We start from the raw sequence: 21126 nt of genomic DNA on the forward strand, positions 1-21126 counted from the left end.
AACTGATAAATAATATAAGACTTTCCCGGTACATAACTGATAAATAATATAAAATTTTCCCGGTACATAACTGATAAATAATATAAGACTTTCCCGGTACATAACTGATAAATAATATAAGACTTTCCCAGTACATAACTGATAAATAATCTAAGACTTTCCCAGTACATAACTAATAAATAATATAAGACTTTCCCAGTACATAACTGATAAATAATATAAGACTTTCCCAGTACATAAATGATAACTAATATAAGACTTTCCCAGTACATAACTGATGAATAATACAAGACTTTCCCAGTACATAACTGATGAATAATATAAGACTTTCCCAGTACATAACTGATGAATAAAATAATACTTTCCCAGTTTATAACTGATGAATAATATAAGACTTTCCCAGTACATAACCTATCTAAAATACATATCTTATCTACGATCAAAGACTTTCCTGGTAAATAAGCTGGATAAAGTAACGATTTTTACCACAACATAAACTATACACAATCTATGACAACCTAGATGTAATCTACGATTTTTTTTTCCAGCATACGAACTAAATGCAGCATATGACTTTTGCAGGGCATAGAATTGACAAAATCGATTATTTTCCCAATACAAAATTAGACAAACTAGGATTCCCCAGTCCGTAACAAATAAACAATCTATGGTTATTCAGGTATGCATCCTAGATGCAATCTGCGATTTTCCCAGTACATAACCTACATTTAATCTATAATTTTCCCCAGTACTTAACTAAGATAATCTATGATTTTCCCAGTACATCTCATAGATAAAATCAATATTCATTCCCTGTACATAACTTATATACACAAACCAGATATAAGATATGACTTTTCCCGGTACATGACCTCGATACAATCAATAGCTTTCCCCCAGAACATAATTACAATGCATATTTTTTTCCAGTACTTAGTTTTAATACTTACTATGAATTTTCTAGTATATATCCTAAATATAATGAATATTTATTCGCACTACACAACTTCGATGCAATCTATAATTCCTTTTCCGTACAAATATCCTCGATAGAAGAGGAGAAACTTAGGTGATATTCAAATGATATAGATAATGACTCGGTGCCGTTATATAGTAAAAGATGTATTTCTTGACTGTAACCTGTCTCTAAATGCCCAAATAAATAATGTAATAAAAACTGCTGGTTATCATCTAAGAAATATTGCGTTTACAAAAAAGTACCTAGACGAAAATTCTGTAAAGACTCTTGTGATAAACTGTGTTATTACCAGGATTGACTATTGCAACTCTATCTATTACAATTTACCAAAAGTGCAACATAAGAAATTACAAAACATAATAAACAGAGGAGCAAGACTGATAAAAGGCGTCCCCCTAGAGAAAGGATCACCCCTATACTAATTGATTTACACTGGCTGCCGATTAAAGAAAGAATTTAATCTAAAAATATGTACAATAACCCACCAAGTTATCAGAACCGGGCTTCCAAAATACTTAAGAGAATTGCTACATATTGCGCAGCCAACAAATCGTGTCGACACGAGAATAATTACAGATGGCTTCAAACTGTTGGAACCTAGATATATGTCTACTTTAGGCTCTAGAGCCTTTAAATATGCGGCCCCGAGACTATATAATAAGCTCCCACGAAAAATTCGAATGATTGAAGATATTAAGGCTTTTAAGAGGAAACTGAAGACTTTCTTATTTCATGAGTCTTTTGACAGTGACGATTTAACAGTAAATGAAGAATACGAGACATGAAACGTTAAATACTCTTAACAAATAAGGTAAAACGACAGTGGAGGTCCTGTAGAGAGTGGGGTTCTCCTGCTGTATGGGACCGGAAAAGCAGCCATCAAAATAAGTAAGTATATTTTTTCAAAGTACAAAATCCCGAACCAACCTTTAATTTTTTCAAGTACAAAATCCCGATACTGTACCAACCGTTCGTACATAGTTCTATTTAATCTGTCATTTTTTCCAATATATAATCTGGATACAATCTGTGATTTTTATCACAACATAACCTAGATTCAACCTATGATTTTCTCCAGTATATAACCTTAAAACACAACGTGATTTTTCCAAGTACACAGACGGTAAATAAACCATGATTTTTCCGAATACTTTACCTAGATTATAACTACGATTTTCTAAGAATGTGACCTAGATACATTTTTTCACTTACACATCTCCGATAAAATATATACATATTTTTTCATTATATATAACAGATAAAATACATGATTTTCTCCATATATAGCCTTGATGTAGTCAAGTACAGTACATGACCTATATACAATATATGATTATCCAGGGAAGTAACCTAGAAACCATAGGTGAATTTTCCCATTACATACCCTATATACGATCTATAATTTATCCTAGCATTTACCTTAGATATAATCTATAATTGTTTAAGTACATATCCTATATAAAATCAATGTTTTTCCTCAGTACACAACCTATGATTTTTCCCAGTACATAGGATTGATACAACCAACTAGTTTTCCTAGTACACTATCTTGATAAAATCTAAATATATTCCGAGCACATAACCAACTAACGGAATATAACTATCATAAGTGCCTAACCAAGGAACATTATGATTTTTCCAGTACATATCTCACAGAAAATTAATGTTTTTTGGTAATAAATAATATCGATAAATTCTGTAATTTTCCCAATAAACGATAAAATATATGAATTTTTCTAGTACATAACCTTGATAAAACCTATGATTTCTCCACGTGCATAACTTCGATAGACTGCATAATTTTTCCCAGAACATAACCTCAATACAACCTAAGACTTTTCCTATCATATAACCTAGATAATATTTATGATTTTCCCAGTACATAACCTTGTTACATTATTAGATTTCCCAGTACATAACCTTGGTACATTATTAGATTTCCCAGTACATAACTCCGATATATACTAAGATTTTTCCCAGTACATAATCTCGATACAATGTCATTTTTTCCCAATACATAACCTTGATATAATATGTAATTCTTACCAGTACATAGACTCGATATAATCTATGAATTTTTCTCAGTATATAACCTTGGTATAATAATGTTTTTTCCTAGTATATAGGTTAATAAAATATATGCATTTTCCCAGTATATAACCTCGACTCTATATATGACTTTCTGGTACGGTAGTACCCTCGTTTAAAAGTAACCTTGAATACGAACAAATCAGGATACAAGCATATAAAATCAAAATAGATTACAAGTAGTGCATTGGTCTATAAGCAAAAAATTCGCTCTGATAGGTACTTATCTTTGATAAGAAATTAAATACTACTTCCATGTCTCCAATTTATATGATTTAAGCATTTAATAGAGTTGAGATGTATGTATCTATAAACAACATACATACAGTATTTACTTTGATATGTTTATGTGCATGTCTAACAAAATTAGACATAGATCCTTATTAATATTTTTTATTTTTTAATTTCCTATAGGGGAGGCGGTAGACGAAATAAATTTGGTATTTTGAATGGGAAAGGGGTTAAAAGCTTTTGAAGAAGGAAAATGAAAAATTAGTTTTAGGTTATTTATGATCTGAAGCTCAGAAAAAAACGTGCCTGTAGAGATCCTACACCGGCTCGCAAGATCAACTGAAAAATTTATACAGTGGCAGCCAATCGGATGGTCTTAGTGGTAAGTAGGATTATGGCATTTACTATGGTTATTCCATAATGCTATCACCTCTTTCCAGTGCGCCAAGCTGGGAAGTTTCACAAAGTGGGTGGTCTCAATCCAGCCCTCCATATCTATGCCTACAATGGCACTTTCATGGTCCATCATGTCAGCATGAGAAATAATGCGGATATCTTTCACCCGTTACCACATGAGACCAGGAGGGAGTGTTGCCATGTATCAACTTTTTCATCTAGTTTCCATGCTAATTAAATTGTAGATTATTTGTTTTTCATTCCTAACTATTAATCTTATCCATTTCTTGTGTTAGAGGTTATAATTGTTTAACAAATAGCATAACTATCCTTTAAAAATGAGTTTATGTGTGTATTTATGAACATGCGGAACGGGTCGAGTGAGTTTCCTCATGGGGAAAATAGTTTCACTTTGTGAACTCACTCCCAAAATGTATTCAGCTCATTAACAGAGATGCTACTGTATATAACCTCGATGGAATCTATTTTTTCCAGTACATAACTTCCATACAATCAATGATTTTTTAATATACATAACTTCGACACTATCTGTGATGTTTGTTAGTGTATTTGATACGATATGAAAATTTTCTCAGTACATAACCTTGATACAATCTGAGATTTTTTCCCCAGTACATAACCTCGATACAATATGAGATTTCCCCAGTATATAACCTCGATACAAACTGAGATTTTCAACGTACATAACCTCGATACAATCAGTTATTTTTCCCAGTACATAATATAGATCCACTGACTTTCCCTTGTACATTACTGACATAATCTATGATTTTTACAAGTACATACCCCTCAACATAACCTAAGATTTTTCCCCAGTACATATCCTTGTTACAATATGTCAATTTTCCCAGTAATTAGCCACGACACAATCTATGATTTTCCCCAGTATATAACCTAGATGGAATTCATTATATTATAAGTACATAAATTCGATGGTATCTGACTTTTTACAATGTAAAACATCGATACAATCCGAGATTTTTCCCATTACATAACTTCCATACATTCTGATTTTCCAAGCACATAAACGAGAAACGATCTATGATATTTTTCAGTAAGTAACCTCGATACAGTCTGTAATTTTCTCATTACATAACCTATAGCAATTTAAGATTTTTCCCAGCACATAAACTCGATATAACTTATAATAATACACAAGTAAGTGGAGATATTAAGAAGTATCTCAATTCACTACTTAAGGTGTGAGTGAATTATTTTCTTAAGAAATATCTAAATATTCCTTGTTATCTCTTGCAACATACATTCCAATCTCATGATTTAGGGAAAGGAGTTTTTGAGATGGGATGTTAGCATTTTCTAACACCACCTATTCAGGATTCCTAACCTAATTTCACATCGATTTGGTCCAAAATAAGATATATTTTCTATTTTGAATACCGATAAATTTAGCATCTTAAACTAGTTACGAATATCTTTTCTATCAATGAATTATAACGTACTCTTTAGCTATGGTAAGCAGCTCTTCTAGAAGAAGGACACTCAGAAATCAAACCATGGTTCTCTAGTTTTGGGTAGTGCCATAGCCTCTGTACCATGATCTTCCACTGTCTTGGGTTAGAGTTCTCTTGCTCGAGGGTACACTCGGGCACACTATTCTATCTACTCTCTATTATTCTTGTTTTGTTAAATTTTTTTATAGTTTATATGGGAAATATTTATTTTAATGTTGTTACTATTCTATAAAATATTCAATTTTTCCTTGTTTCCTTTCCTCACTGGGCTATTTTCCCTGTTGTGGCCCCTGGGCTTATAGCATCCTGCTTTTCCAACTAGGGTTGTAGCTTAGCATTTGATAATAATAATAATAATAATAATAATAATAATAATAATAATAATAATAATAATAATAATAATACGCTGTATTAGAAATATGCAGTAAAAAGGTTAAAGCTTATTTCTAGTTTTAAGAGAAAACGCATTGGTTTTAAGAAATACTGACGCCAATCAAAACTACCAATCAAAGATTAGGCGAGAAAAATAATCAAACAAGCAAAGAAAGCACTGGAAATTTAGCAAATTTCCTACATGATAAAATACTATTCACCACGACACTCATTCTGATACTTCTTAATGGCATTCCTGTGCATATATAAGAATGGAATAATTGCACATTACCCAGCATCACTCCAGAAGGGAAAGGGTACAATTATCATATCATGCATTCGTAATTAGGTCGGAAATGAGAGAGAGAGAGAGAGAGAGAGAGAGAGAGAGAGAGAGAGAGAGAGAGAGAGAGGTTTACTGTCTTGATCATGACAGAGTTATGTGATCAATCTTTACGCCTTCGCCTCCTGAGAGATAGTAAATATACAGAACTAAAAGCGAATTAATTTCATCGAAAAGGTACGATTTACTCTAATTTCTATTTGTAACTAGGTCTCGAACACAGGTTTAAAAGAGTGAGGATATTAATTCGATATGATTCATACTTAGACACACTGATTAGTGAAATAAAATCAAACACCAATACATATAGAGATGTAATTTCATGACACATGGAAGGGGAGATAAAGAATCTAAACTACACGTCACTGTCACCTTTTATTCTCCATTGCAAAGAAAAAGTGCAAACTTAAATTTGAAGGTCAAATAAATGTTTGCAAGCTCTTCAATAACATATACACAAATAGGCTAACTCTCTCACTACCTGAATAAATGCCTCTTAACTATCCATCCAATACTTTGTATGCCGTCCTTTTCCCCATCCAAACAATTCTGAATTATGCCCTCTTTTCACCAACCCATCATCCTTGTTTCTTCTAACTTAACTAATCTGTTAAAATTTCTAAATATAATTCCCCCTACGTTGATCTTTTTACCGTTTCTACATATCTCCGTATTTCTCTTTCTTTAAGTCTTTATTACACCTAAAACAATACACAACACTTTATATACATAGGTTCACATTTTTTTATCCATATTCAACATGCCCTTCCATACATTTGAGTTGATTCTTCAATACATTGCTTCATTTTTACATGGGCTTCCGTTGTCACTTATGCTTCTTCTTAAGTCTCTTGCATACACCTGCCACCTTCCATGCTACATAAATTCTGTGACTTCTATAACTTACCTTGCAATTATCCATCATTTATATTTCTAAATACCCATACAAATCAACTGCTCTTATTCTTCCATCTTCCATATTGACAAACATCGCTCACTCCCTAGGTTTCATTTACCATCATGAACTTATTTTTACTCACATTTATTCTCATTCTTCTCTTCTTGCAATATAACTTTCATACTCTTTCATTATGGTTAGCAGATTTCTAACTTTCATCATTTAGTATTTTAGCAGCATTGTAATAATCCTACATTCCATTCACAACTCGCTTTGTTAACCCTCAACTTTCAACTCACATTTTCCGTCCATTCTCTAGTTTTTCCGTAAACATTTAAGAATTTCTCTACCTATATATTCTAAGAGGCTTAACATTTACATCACAATCTTTTACTGCGTTTTACAACGTCTTTTCTATACCATGCATCTTGAAAATCATCCACATTGCCTCCATTTTGATTGTATTATAAGCTTTTTCTATGTTCATGTATGGTACACAAAGCTTTTTTTTTTTTATCTCGTTTCATGGTGCTACCCGTATAAATCTTCGTTACTTCTCTTAGACTTATTTGTGCACAAGAGAACAATTTTTTATATCATCCATGTCTTTGTAATATTCTCATTCGGTCCTAGCTTACAAACCCTTGCCAGGCATCTAAATGAACTGTAACCACTGAACTGCTGAATCTCACTTGTACATAAGTCCTATCAACTGACGATACTTTTCTATTCTACAACGTCACAACTGCGATCCTTATGCCCTCAACAATAATTTTCAAAAACATTATCAAACCTTAACTCTTTCTATCCTAGGGGTTTTCAGTTCTGTATCTCTTCTTTCTCCCACATATATGTCTAAAATAATACCCGCTCTTCAATCATCACCAACTTAAATATCTTATTCTGAGACCATTTTGTTAACAGTTCTTTCACTCTGCAGATACTTTTCTCTTGAAAAATTATCATAATTATTATTGCTAGCTAAGCTACAACCCTAGTTGTAAAACCAGGATGTTGTAATTATCCCAGCGAGAAGAGGAAACATGAAAACAGATACAAATATGTGCCTGAGTGTAACCTCAAGCAAGAGAACTCTATTCCAAGACAATGAAGACAATGGTACAGAGGCTATGACACTACCCAAAACTAGATAACAATGGGTTGAATTTGCAGTGTTCTTCTCTTAGAAAAGCTGCTTTCTATAGCTAAATAGTCTCTTCTACCCTTACCAAGTGTGGAAAGTAGCCACTAAACAATTACAGAGCATTAGTTAATTCCTTGAGTGAAGGAGATTTTTACGGTTATGTTAAGTGTTGTCAGGTGGATGAGGAAAGAGGAGAATGCGTAAAGAATAGGCCAGACTTCTCGTAACCAAGAGGGATCCGATGCAATATTATCTGGCCAGTCAAAGGACCCAGTAATTCTCTAGCGTTATCTCAATGGGTGCCTGGTGCTTTTGCCAACATACATTTTCCCTTCTATTTTTGTGACTTTCTTTCTTTTGCTATCTCATTTTCTCCTTAAATCATATCTATCCTCTTGTAAACTAGTATATGATCTCTTCTATCATGCAACCAAACAATAAACTCCCTTTTTACTTTGCCTCCCAAAGATCAGAAACCACATTTAAGCCATGGTGGTCTCTTTACCAGTAATCTCGTATTATCTTCTTTACTTGAATCTGACTTCTCTGGGGGTCATCAAGAAAATGACCTCGTAAGGATCCAATTTCCTATATAAATACAATGTATCTGTTTTTGTTTTTAAGACCGGCGATGTCAATAGACGAAACTACCAACTCCCATTAATCTTTTTCCCTTTTATTTTCGTGCTTGATACATACGGCATTAGGCTTATCACGTGTCTCCCATATATATATATATATATATATATATACATATATATATATATATATATATATATATATATATATATATATATATATATATATTGCATACTAAAGAACTTCATCGCATTGACTTTTGTTGAGGATTATTGCAGCTGAGAAAAATATCAATGTATAAATATATATATATATATATATATATATATATATATATATATATATATATATATATATATATATATATATATATGTATACTAATACTTGCTAAGCTACGACCCTAGTTGGAAAAGCAGGACGCTATAAGCCCTATGGCTCCAACAGGTAAAATAGGGCGGTGAGAAAAGGAAATAAGGATATAAATAAACTAAAGAAGTCATGAATAACAATATAAACTACCTTAAGATTGGTAACAACGTTAAACTAGATCTGTCATATATAAACAATGAAGAGAGAATAGTGCACCTGAGTGTATCGTCAAGCAAGAGACAGTGCTAGAACACGGTACAGAGGCTACGGCACTACTCAAGACTGGCGAACAATGGTTTGATTTTCGAGTGTCCTTCTCCTAGAAGGACTGCTTACCATAGGTAAAGAGTCTCTTCTACCCTTGCCAAGTGGAAAAAAAATGTGTTAAGAATAGGACAGACTATCCGATGTATGTGTAGACAAGGGATAAATGAGTATTCTTCTCCTGTCTGGTCTTCAGCTGCTGAGTCTCATCTTAATTTGTTAGACAGGAACTTACGGTCTATTAAATTTTTTATTCCTTGTCTAGATATTAACCTCTGGCACCGTCGTTCAATTAGTTCGTCATGCATGTTGCATAAGATTTTTCATAATTCTAATCATCCTTTACATTTAGATCTTCCCGGACAGTTCCATCCTGTTCGTAATACTAAGCATGAAGTTAATTCTAATAGTCAGGCCTTCTCCAGCATGAGCCTCAATATATAGTATTCTATAAGTTTTATTCCAGCTGTGACCATGTTGTGGAATGATCTTTCTAATAGGGTAGTTGAATCGGTTTAACTTCAAAGTTCAAAGTTGCAGCATATGTTTTTATGTTGAACATGCTGATATAAGTCGATTCATAGTTTATATATGAAATATGTTTTGATTTTGGTACTGTTTTTAAAATATCTTATTTCAATTGTTCATTACTTCTTATATCGCTTATTTATTTCCTTATTTCCTTTACTCACTGGGCTATTTTTCCCTGTTGGAGCCTTTGGGCTTAAAGCATCTGGCTAGTCAAGGGACTCATTAACTCTCTAGCGGTATAATCTCAACGGGCGGTGGTGCCTTGGTCAACCTATATATATATATATATATATATATATATATATATATATATATATATATATATATATATATATATGTATATATATACATACATATATATATATATATATATATATATATATATATATATATATATATATACATACATATATATATATATATATATATATATATATATATATATATATATATATATATATTATATAATTCATGTTTGAATCATTACAAGTTGACAGCACAAATCTAAACTATGATTTCTGTATACTGTACATAGTAATGGAGTATGAGTCTTTGATTCGTAACATAAGAAAACCTACTAAAGTTGACGCAGATATGAATATTGCAACTAACCATTACTGGAAAAATAAATTACGGCTGATTGTTAGCCAATCTTTTACAGACAACAAAGCAATAAGTTTTGATATGATTGGCTTTCTCGACTGCCACCTAAAAACTTGTTGCAATTACACAAGTTGCCAAAGGGATTCTTTGAAAGAAAAAGAGAAAAGTTGACACAACATTTAGAAATTAATATCATAAAAGAATCGACCTTTGCCAGAGTTTAGGTCATATATATTTTTTTTCTTAATTTTTACTAAAGCAAAGGGGGTTCATATCCTGAAATATGTAAAGACGTTCTGAAAATATTATTATTATTATTATTATTATTATTATTATTATTATTATTATTATTATTATTATTATTTTTATCATTCTTTTTATTATTATTATTATTATTATTATTATTATTATTAGCTAAGCTACAACCATGGTTGGAAAAGCAGGATGATATAAGCCTAAGGGTTCCAACAAGGAAAAATAGCCCAGTGAGGTAAGGAAACACGGAAATAAATAAACTATATGAAAAGTAATAAATAATTGAAATAAAACATTAAAATCGAATAAAACTTCTAGAATACTATATAGTATTGAACCTCATGATTGAGAAGGCTTTAATAGTAGAATTAACTGCATACCTAGCATTACGAACGGGGTGGTAATGTCCTGGAAGATCTGAATGTAAAGTTTGGTCAGAATTATGAAAAACCTTATGGAACTTGCATAGCGAACTAATGAACGACGGTGTCAGAGATTAATATCTAGATAAATAACAGGAAATTTAATAGACTGTAAGTTCCTGTCCAACAAATTAAGATGAGAATCTACAGCTGAAGACCTGACAGGAAAATAATACTCGAAACAAGGTAGAATGAAATAATTAAAAAACTTCTTCAGAATAGATTGATCACCGGAAATCTTAAAAGACTTTTTCAATAAGCCATTTTATTTTGGTAATTGAAGAAGACACAGACCTAATGTGTTTCTCATTAGTAAATCTGTTGCCGAGAATCACACCTAAAATTTTAAGTGATATACAAAGTTAAAGAAACATTATCAATGCCGAGATCCGGATGTTGAGCAAATGTCCTCGACCTACTTACAATCATACATTGAGTTTTGTTAGGATTCAATTTCATGTCCCATAATTTGCACCATGCACTAATTTTAGCTATATCTCTATTAAGGGATTCAGCAACCCCAGATCTACATTCATGAAATAGAATTGATGCAGAGTAGCATCATCTCCATATGCAACAAGCTTGTTTTCTAGGCCCAACCACATGTCATGTGTATAAAGTATGAAAAGTAACCGGCCAAGAACACTACCCTGAGGAACACTAGATAGCACGTTCCTATACTCACTATGGTGCCCATCATCAACAACTCTTTGTGATCTATTACTTAGAAATTCGGCAATCATGCTAAGAATTGACCCACCAACTCCCAACTGTTTAAGTTTGAAAACAAGGGCCTCATGATTAACACGGTCAAAGGCAGCATTAAAATCAAGGCCAATCATACAAACTTCCTAATTACAATCGAGGGATTTCTGTACAGCATTGGAGATTGTAAAAAAGAGCATCACATGCTCCAAGGCCTATACGTAAGCCAAATAGTAAACTAAGGAACAGACGATTGCCTTCCACCAATCTATTTAGACGTTTTTCCAGAAGACGTTCAAAAACTTTGGATAATATGGGAGTTATGGAAATTGGGCGGTAATCAGTTGGACATAAGATACCCCAACCACATTTACATAATGGAATAACATTACCGATTTTCCAACAAGTGCTAAAAACTCCTCTTCTTGCTAACTTGCGCAAAATAACAGATGACTTTGGAGCTAAGAAATTTGCAGTTTTCATAAAAAAAAAGAAAAATACCATTTGGGTCTACACCTCCATAAGCATCAAGGTCCATCACAAAAGCTTTAATTTCACGAGCTCGAAAAGCTAAACTAGTTAGTTTAGCCTCAGGAAAACAGGAATGAGGAAGATCAAGTTATTCATTACTCTCCTTACTGTCAAACACATTAGCCAAAAGGGTTGCCTTTTCCTTTGGACAGTGAATGACAGAACCATCTGGTTTAAGTAAAGGAGGAACTGTTGGGTACATACAAAGGAGCGAGGTTTCAAGGGTAGTCCACCACATGTGTTCCTGGGTTGTACCCGAAAGGGGTTCTTTTATGCTTAAATTGTATTCCTTTTCAGTTCAAGCATAAACTCTTTGAGCAAAAGCTGAAAGTTAGGTATAGTTATTCCAAGTCAGATCTGATCTGTTACCCTTCCAAAGATGATAGGCCTCCTGCTTCTCTCAATAAGCACGTACACAATCATTATTGAATCAGGGTTTGCCTTTCACTGGTAACTTAGCACACGGAAGGGATATGCCTATCAATTATGTCGATTATATTCTCATTCAAAGGAACAATGCGATCAACACTATTATACAATTGTGACCAATTTAAACCTAAAAGATCACCCAAAATGCCATTCCAGTCTGCTTGAGATTTTATATAAATCTACGGGAGTATGATACATCAGGGTCAGGCTGCTGAGTCTTCACTACTAATGAAATCAAGGAATGATCAGATGCCCTAACTGGAGAACCAACCTTACTTGTTATAACGCCAGCTAAGTCGGTGTATAAGAGGTCCAAGAAGTTACCAGATCTGTTAATCGCTTTACTTATAATTTGCTCACAGCCTGATTCGGAGGTAAGTCAAAGCTCTTAATCCATGGCGATCCTTAGAAGAAACAGAATTTAACCACTCCCTATGGTGAGCATTGAAAACACCAGCAAAAACAAAAGAGGCCTTTCTATCATCTTCTTGTATCTTATCCATAATAATAGGAAAACAGTCGACGATAGAATCATCCACGTCTGGATTCCGGTAGATCAAAGACAAATAGACGTTGTGAAATCCATCTAACTTCTGGCGCAGGAAAGTATGAAGACCAATATTTTTTTTTTTAACTGAATTTGATTATGAAGATTATATATATATTCTATTGTACGTGACCCATAAAATATGACGGGTAAATATTTAGATATACACGCACACTCCTATAACCAGGGTATGGTTACTACCTCTTCCCCCTATCCGAGGGACGGGGTGAGACAGGGTAGTTGTACGTCTGGGAATGACGCTGAGGGTGACTGGAAAAAAATTATCTACCTATACATATATACATATATACATATATATATATATATATATATATATATATATATATATATATATATTGTATGTATATGTATAAACTATGTACTTAAGTAAGGAATATATATACATATACACACACACACACACACACACACACACATATATATATATATATATATACATATATATATGCATATTATATACAGTAAATATATATACATACATATATATTGAACTATGTACTTATGTAAGGAATATATATATATATATATATATATATATATATATATATATATTATATATATACATATATATACAGTATATATACACATATATATATATATATATATATATATATATACATATATATACATATATATAAATATATATATATATATATATATATATATATATATATATATATATATATATATATATACTGTATATGTATGTGTGTGTGTATTTATAACGTTCGCTTTTGATTTCATAGCAAAGAATACTGCAACGTCAACCTTTTAGCACAAAGGGTCGACGAAGAACACTACTGCAAGACGTCATATAACAAAGAAGCCAGCTTTTTGGCCAAAGTTTATAGCCAGCAATATATCGACTTAAGCCTATTCTCTTTTGAACTTTTCAAACAAACTTTTGAAACGCTAAGTTAAAATTTCTACGGCAAAAAAAAAAAAGGAAAGCTATTTTCTCGTAGAAACTTCGAAAGACGTTTAACCAGCTTTTCTTTTTCTATTCTAAAGCCCTGATGAAACTTAAGCATTAAAGTTTGCAAAAGAAAATTGCTGCGTTTTTATAGCAAGAGTTAGGACGAGTGCAGTCCACTCAAGTGTGTCTTCCTGACTTCTAACTTCAACGAAAAATGGTTTAGTAATATAACAGCAGCATCGCCTCTAATTGCTATAATCTTTTAAATGTTGCACTCAAAATTACATTACTGTAGTTTTTGAACGATGAATTCTCTCGTAACAAACAGTAAAAAAAAATACATCAAGATTTGATTGACACATTATTGGTGAAGATAGTAAATAACATTTGTTTTATGCCATCTTATCCAAATAATGAAAGTAATTCGAAACACGTCTGCTTGAAATTAATAGTATATGAAAACTTGTATGAATAAAAGTCGAAAACGCGTGGCACCCCAAGTGGATATCAAATAATATTTATGGCCACTTAAAACATCTCTTTTCTGCTCCTTCGAATGATGATCGTGACTTGTTCCTTTACTTTTACGTTTTGAAAATATAAATCCCCCTCAACTCTTTTTGAGAATGTAAGGATTAAGAATGGTTAAATTTTACACACATTTATATAGAAGGAAGTCATTTTTTCTTCCATATTAGCAATTGTGCGATTCATTAGATACGAATTATATTCCATAACAAAATTTTCTTAATATATTTGAAGGGTTCCCATTTCTTCACCTTTTTGGGTCATGTAGAAATACACATTAAAAATGTTTCAGGTTTTGTTACACTTGAGAAGCATAGATGATATTTTTGGCAGGTATTTCTTAAACTCCCTTGATTATGATAATGACATAATACACTCTCATCATTTGGAAATGTTAATATCATCAATGAAACTTATTTTGATATAATCTGAGATATAAAAAATAAAACATATGAATACATAAGGATGGCACCGAGTAATTAAACTGTGTATCCCTAGCCATCAAACTCATCTGTACAAAATATTGAGTATTAAGGAGCGATCAAAATCATCCAATACATAACTTCATTATTCCCCTTTCGAATTTATAACTGGCTTTAGTAAGTTTAATGAACCTCCTTTTATCTACTTAACCCTTCAAATGTCTTTTTAGCTTCTCTATTTATCCCGCGGTATATGTAATCTTTGTGAGACGCCAATAAACATGAAATCAATCATATAGTTTTCAGATCTATATTCTTGTGTTATGTAAAGACTGATCTTGCTCCCATTCTTTCTATTCTTCCCATGAAAAAATGGATCATTAACTCATCTTAAATATTACATTTGTCTTCCATTGATCTCAGAACCAAATAATAAGAATTTTCATAACTATCTTACCGAGCTACACTTACTGGTCACGCTTGTTCAATTGACCCTTTCTCGAATACTTACGAATTACGTAGAGTTCAAGCCAAGGTGTGAACGTTGTATATTCTAGAATGCCTTAATGAATAACAGTTCATGATAACCAAAGGAGCACTGCTCCATACAGCAACCAAGCCAACACAGACGCCACACCAGTAATGCTGAGGGATTCTAAAATTACTGACGATCTTAAAACACAGTTAAAACATAGAATTATTTATAATCTTACTTGCGAGTTGAATTCTAAAATAACAGATTATCTGGACATCAAGTTAACTCATTCGATGTTGATCATATCCATTGTGATGTCAGGCCAATACTTTATAACATTGAACAGCTTTTTATGTGAAAATGAGGTATCGATTAAAACAATGAAACTCCTATTAACAAGAGCTGATTTAAATGATTTTGTACCTAAAAGTTACCTTACACCACAAAAGAATGAGTAAATTAACCTTACGGGAAATAAATATGAACTACGGGATAAAAAAAAACTACATGCTACGAGTGACATGTAATCAGAAAGAGAGAAACAAGGAAGGGAAATAATATATGATATCCAGATGCAGAAGAGAATCATGACACACTATATAAAGATGGGGGGTGGGTAGGTGGCGGTGGTGTCATGATCAAGTCTCATTATGCAGCGAATAAGAGGAAGAAGTTGAGCATAAACAAAGGACTTATTTTCGGGGCGTTCGGGACCACTTACCTCCCTGAGCTTCTCCGACAACTCCCCGAGGATCATCTCCTCATCGAAGAACTTCCCTTGGTACCTGTGTTCGAAGTACTCCGTTATCCGCGTCCGCAACTCCCGCGGCAACTTTCGGTACGCCATGTACTCTTCCACCTGCTTCAGCTGGAAAAACCGAAATAACAATTGCGGGGTTAGAGGTTAGGGTACAAGTAGGTTTATGTGGGAGAGTCTGGCTTTCCTTTAAAATAATTCTAGATGATTAAGAAAGAGAAACGAAGGGGGCGCAGCCCACTGTGTAGTACATCAGTCTAGATGGTCCCGGTTGAATTAAATGACGTAATTTACTGTATCTCAAATTAGAAGATAATTGGACTGAATTAAAATAACGACTAAGGTGGTGGGAGAGGGATGGGCTTTAGGTTGCGTCATCCAAGTATGTTTTCTAGCATATTTTTAGCATCTTGTTGGCTATCTTTAGACAAAGCAGATAATAAATTATTGATTTGTTTAATAAAAAAGAACCTTAAATTAGGCTAATTTGTGGTACAAATAAAGTGCGTCACTGCAACAGAAATATCAAGCTGAGCTTGTACAAAAATATAAAGAAAAAAAATATTGGATACTTGGTGCAAATTTTGGTTGCCAAATGCTAAAATATGCCAAAAATATGCTTGTGTGTGTAGGTCAGTGTGGATTAGTCTGTACTTCAATGGAAAATAAACTTGGCAGTCAATGATTTGAAATCGCGGGGTTGGTTTGAATTTATATAAACATAAGTCTTATTGAAGGCAGCCATAAGCAATAAAGGGACAGAGGTATATGTGGGTTTGTCTGGGACAGTTTCTTTTTTTCATAAATAACATGATTTTTCTCATTTAGTGGGAATAAAGTCGGCCAGCCAAGGGTTTTTGTACTTTAGAGGTGTTTAAAGACAACAGGGGGTTACATTTACAAGATGGTTTAGGACAATAGAAGGATTAGTCTGCATTTCTATAAACAAAGATTTTTAAAGGAATTGAAAAATGAAATGGGGAGTTAGCTTTTATAGGTTCACCTACGATAAAATATTTCCAAATAAAATAAACACCTTTAGGATACACAATTTGGTGGAGGGTGGCAGGTCTGGTTATATATAGGGTTGCCTTAAACTGTGAAACTTTAAGTAAAATAAAATATTTAGGCTTAAAATGTATTGATTTGTCTGGGTCAGTCTGAATTTCCATAAAAGGTTAAGCAAAGATTTACGAGAAATATCAAAGTAATTTCTGAACCTATCATTGCATCCTAAGCTCAGATGAGAGTTAACCACATATTTAATGACTAAGAAAAAGGAGATAGCGCTAGAAATCTCACAACAGCAGCTTCAAATTTAAGCAAAAAATCTGGACATTGACATAGCAATTTAGAAAAAATATCTATATTAGATAATCAAATGATGAGCTACTAATTCCTTAAACACCAATTAAGTACACAATAAACATTAAGTACAGTGTAAGAGTAGAAATATAGACTCGATCTGCTTAAGGTATGAGCAATACAATAAATTATGATATAGAATCAATGATTAAATAAAAAGTTTCAGAATTAAAAGATTTCAACAGTTAATATATACTACAAGGAACATTATCCACAACAGTTGACTTAGTGATGTCAAACGACAGAGTTTTCTTTCTCGCATTTCGTCACCACACTGAACCAGTTAGCCAATTCGAAATTGTTAACCATTAAACACACAAACTAGCATTGTAATTTATAACAATCTGGTGTTAGAATAAAGTTAAATATGTTCTCACATCAATTTAAAGAATATAGGTAAGTTTGACTAAGCGTAAATATAGGAAGAGGTATTGGCTACTTAGTGGCAAGGTTGACATCGAAATGCTTCAACGTGCCAGAAAACTCAATCATGTGACACCGTTTAAATTTTCTTGGAGTTAGTGAATCTTCCAAACTCCTTCAGACATTCGAAATATTTAACATATGATTTTAGCATTCATCATAGAATAAAATGATAAATGGAGGATATACTAATGAAAATAAGATATTAAAAATGAAGGGCTACTTATGTAAGACGCTTAGATGTCAAATAACGCCTGTGAATAAATAATAAATAATTAGACCATTGCTTTCCCATAATACATACAATTCTGGGTTAAGAAACAAAACCATAAAAATATGACATACTGTATATTAAAATATTTTAAGCGGTATCCGCATATATATTCTACTTAAAATGAAATACTCCATGTATTAAAAACTCATTAAAACAAACACATCCAAAATTCATCAATGGTATTCGTGAGTGCAGACCTCCGCCATGGCAGCTTATTTCTCGAAACCAGCTTGATTGTCCCAGAATCAATTTAAACAGTAGGCGTATTTTTCGGTCGACCTTTTGCTCGACCTTAACCTTTGACCTAGGACTTTCAAAACTGAATCACTTCTACGTTTCAACAAAACAATTAATCCCTGGGGGTTTCACTACTCAAAGAGTAAAATTGTAGCCAGGAAGTTGATCACAAAAAAAAAAAAAAAAAAAAAAAAAAAAAAAAAAAAAAAAAAAAAAAAAACCGAGAAACAGGGGTGAAAACATGCTCTCCTACCAACTTCGTTGGCGGAGGTAAATATCAAGTGTCAGATGGGCATACATATAATGGTACCAATATGACTTCGAAATAAAAAAAAAAAGACTGAAATGTTAAACTTACGTCATAACGATGTAAATCGAGTTTTCAAATAAACTTAAGAAAATACAAAGCACCTGCATTTATCTGGTTGAGTCTGTGATTAAAAATAGAAATGCTCATATTTCACTTGCAAATAACTCTACATACAATAACATGAATTTAGGAACCACATCAACGTTCACACATGCTAATGATAATTACTTGCTGATTGATAATCACGATGGTTAAATTATAATTCCTGAGATATTTCATTCAGAGAAGATATGGCTACATCTCAAAAGAGAAAAATCGTGTATGCAATTATGTATCATTCAAACCATATTTTTATATTATACATCAATGAAATATTACATTATAATGAATATATTTATTAGGTGTATCATCTGCTCATGGTTAATATACATCACAATCAACATGAAAATAACCAGACTCCATAAAGATATTTATTTAGAAGGAAATGCATTACCTTTTTTTCAGGAAGAATATTACCTTATATTCAAGGTCCCAATATTAGGGAAATATGTTACTTCATATTGCAGAAAAATATCACCTCATATCCGTAAATATATTACCTTATATTCAGCTAAAACATTACCTCCCTTATGAAGAATGTTATTTAATCTTAAAGAAATAGTTCACCTTACAACCTTATACTGTATTAGTAAAATGTTACCTTACATCCAGATAAACGTTGCCTAGTGGTGAAAGATGTTATATAAATATTATCCGATATCCAAGATGAATTCTTTGGAAATTAGTACCTCATATTCATGAAAGAAGTATCTTCATAATCGGGAAATAACATCATGTTCATTCAGAAAAAAATATTCTCTCATTTGGAATACATACTGTATTACACTGCAACCAAAATGAGATATCTTCCTGTATAAGAATTTTATGAGGAATAATATTGCAATATCCATTCAATAAAGATCACCATATGACGTATGATAGTCCCATATAAGGTCATAATCATATGACCTTTCATAGTTATAATATTTTACGCACGAGACATATTACCTTAAAATAGTGTTAAAATACAGGTGGAAATACAGTATAATTTCATAATCATATTATTACAAACACAAGGCCTCAGATTATGTCAGCTTAAGTGGCGCGAGAGAGAGAGAGAGAGAGAGAGAGAGAGAGAGAGAGAGAGAGAGAGAGAGAGAGAGAGAGAGGCGGTACACGATAACTTCTAGGAACTATGGTCATTCAGCTTTATATAGAAATACTTTTAAATTTATAATTTTTTTCTAGTAGTAAATACAAACAAACTTTCTAAAACGAACAGACACAGAAACACCAATCTAATAAAAAATTACAGCACCGCTTTTGTTCAGTGTTACACATATTATGAGCCATAAAATTATAAAGTAAAAGGACTAGTTACTATCTTCCGTTGATTGGTTTACCTTATTTGGCGTCTCGCCAACCATGGTCATTGGCATCAGAAATATGTTTTGGAATGTAAATAACCCGGGTCGAAAAGAAAAAAAAAATAGTAAAACCTTTAAAAAATCTAGAATGACATTAACTTTCGAAACAAGACATCTGTAAAATTATGAATAGTTTTCCTATTTATTTCCTATGATATTTCAATTTCCAAAAATACATGATATCCTCTCTTCTGTATTTTGAGCTAGAAAAACATCAGTTATTTAATTTTTCGTCTGACATTCAACTTTATTTCGAGATCTAATGATTACGTCAGATCGTCAGATAGCGGTGTCACAAGAGTAGTCTATACCTAGGCAATTTGATAAATCTTTTCCTCAATTTGATAAATCTTTTCCTATCTAATAAAACAAAATATTTTTTGGTAGATTAATAAGGGAAGCGCAGAGTGGATTTATTACAGGAAGACGTTTTTGGTTTTTGAGAAATAAGTAAAATCCTATGTGTAATGATGTACAGGAACCTAGGGAAAAATAGGGCAGAGATAGCTCATTGTCATTATTTGTTTACACTTATTGTGCTAATTGGCCCCTTCTTAAATACCGGATCATTTCGTGAATCGTAAAGGGTAAACCATGCTGTACTAGGCGGTATATCTTAGCAATCCATGTTTGCTAACGGTTGCACTTGTGTAAGCGGATGAGAAAATTGGTGGAGTAATGAGAGCTTTGGGTGTGGAGGAAATGCCCCCCTGAATCTCGATGAAGTTACTGGCAGCAGGGTGACGGATTGG

General features: G+C 32.6%; 1 protein-coding gene across 7 annotated transcripts in view; it reads right to left on the minus strand.

Moving 5' to 3' along the window:
• Positions 1 to 21126, minus strand: part of Ih (hyperpolarization activated cyclic nucleotide gated potassium channel Ih) — a 157281-nt gene that overhangs the window by 44677 nt on the left and 91478 nt on the right. For all 7 annotated transcript variants that reach the window (XR_011041209.1, XM_068359003.1, XM_068359005.1 and 4 more), the window contains one exon: positions 16264 to 16410. Coding sequence is in view for 6 of the 7 variants with exons in the window: in XM_068359003.1 (XP_068215104.1) it covers positions 16264 to 16410 (147 nt within the window). In the remaining variant the exon portion in view is untranslated. The remainder of the gene's footprint in view (positions 1 to 16263; positions 16411 to 21126) is intronic.

Source organism: Palaemon carinicauda, chromosome 35, assembly GCF_036898095.1.
Source record: "Palaemon carinicauda isolate YSFRI2023 chromosome 35, ASM3689809v2, whole genome shotgun sequence".
Taxonomy (NCBI): Eukaryota; Metazoa; Arthropoda; class Malacostraca; order Decapoda; family Palaemonidae; genus Palaemon; species Palaemon carinicauda.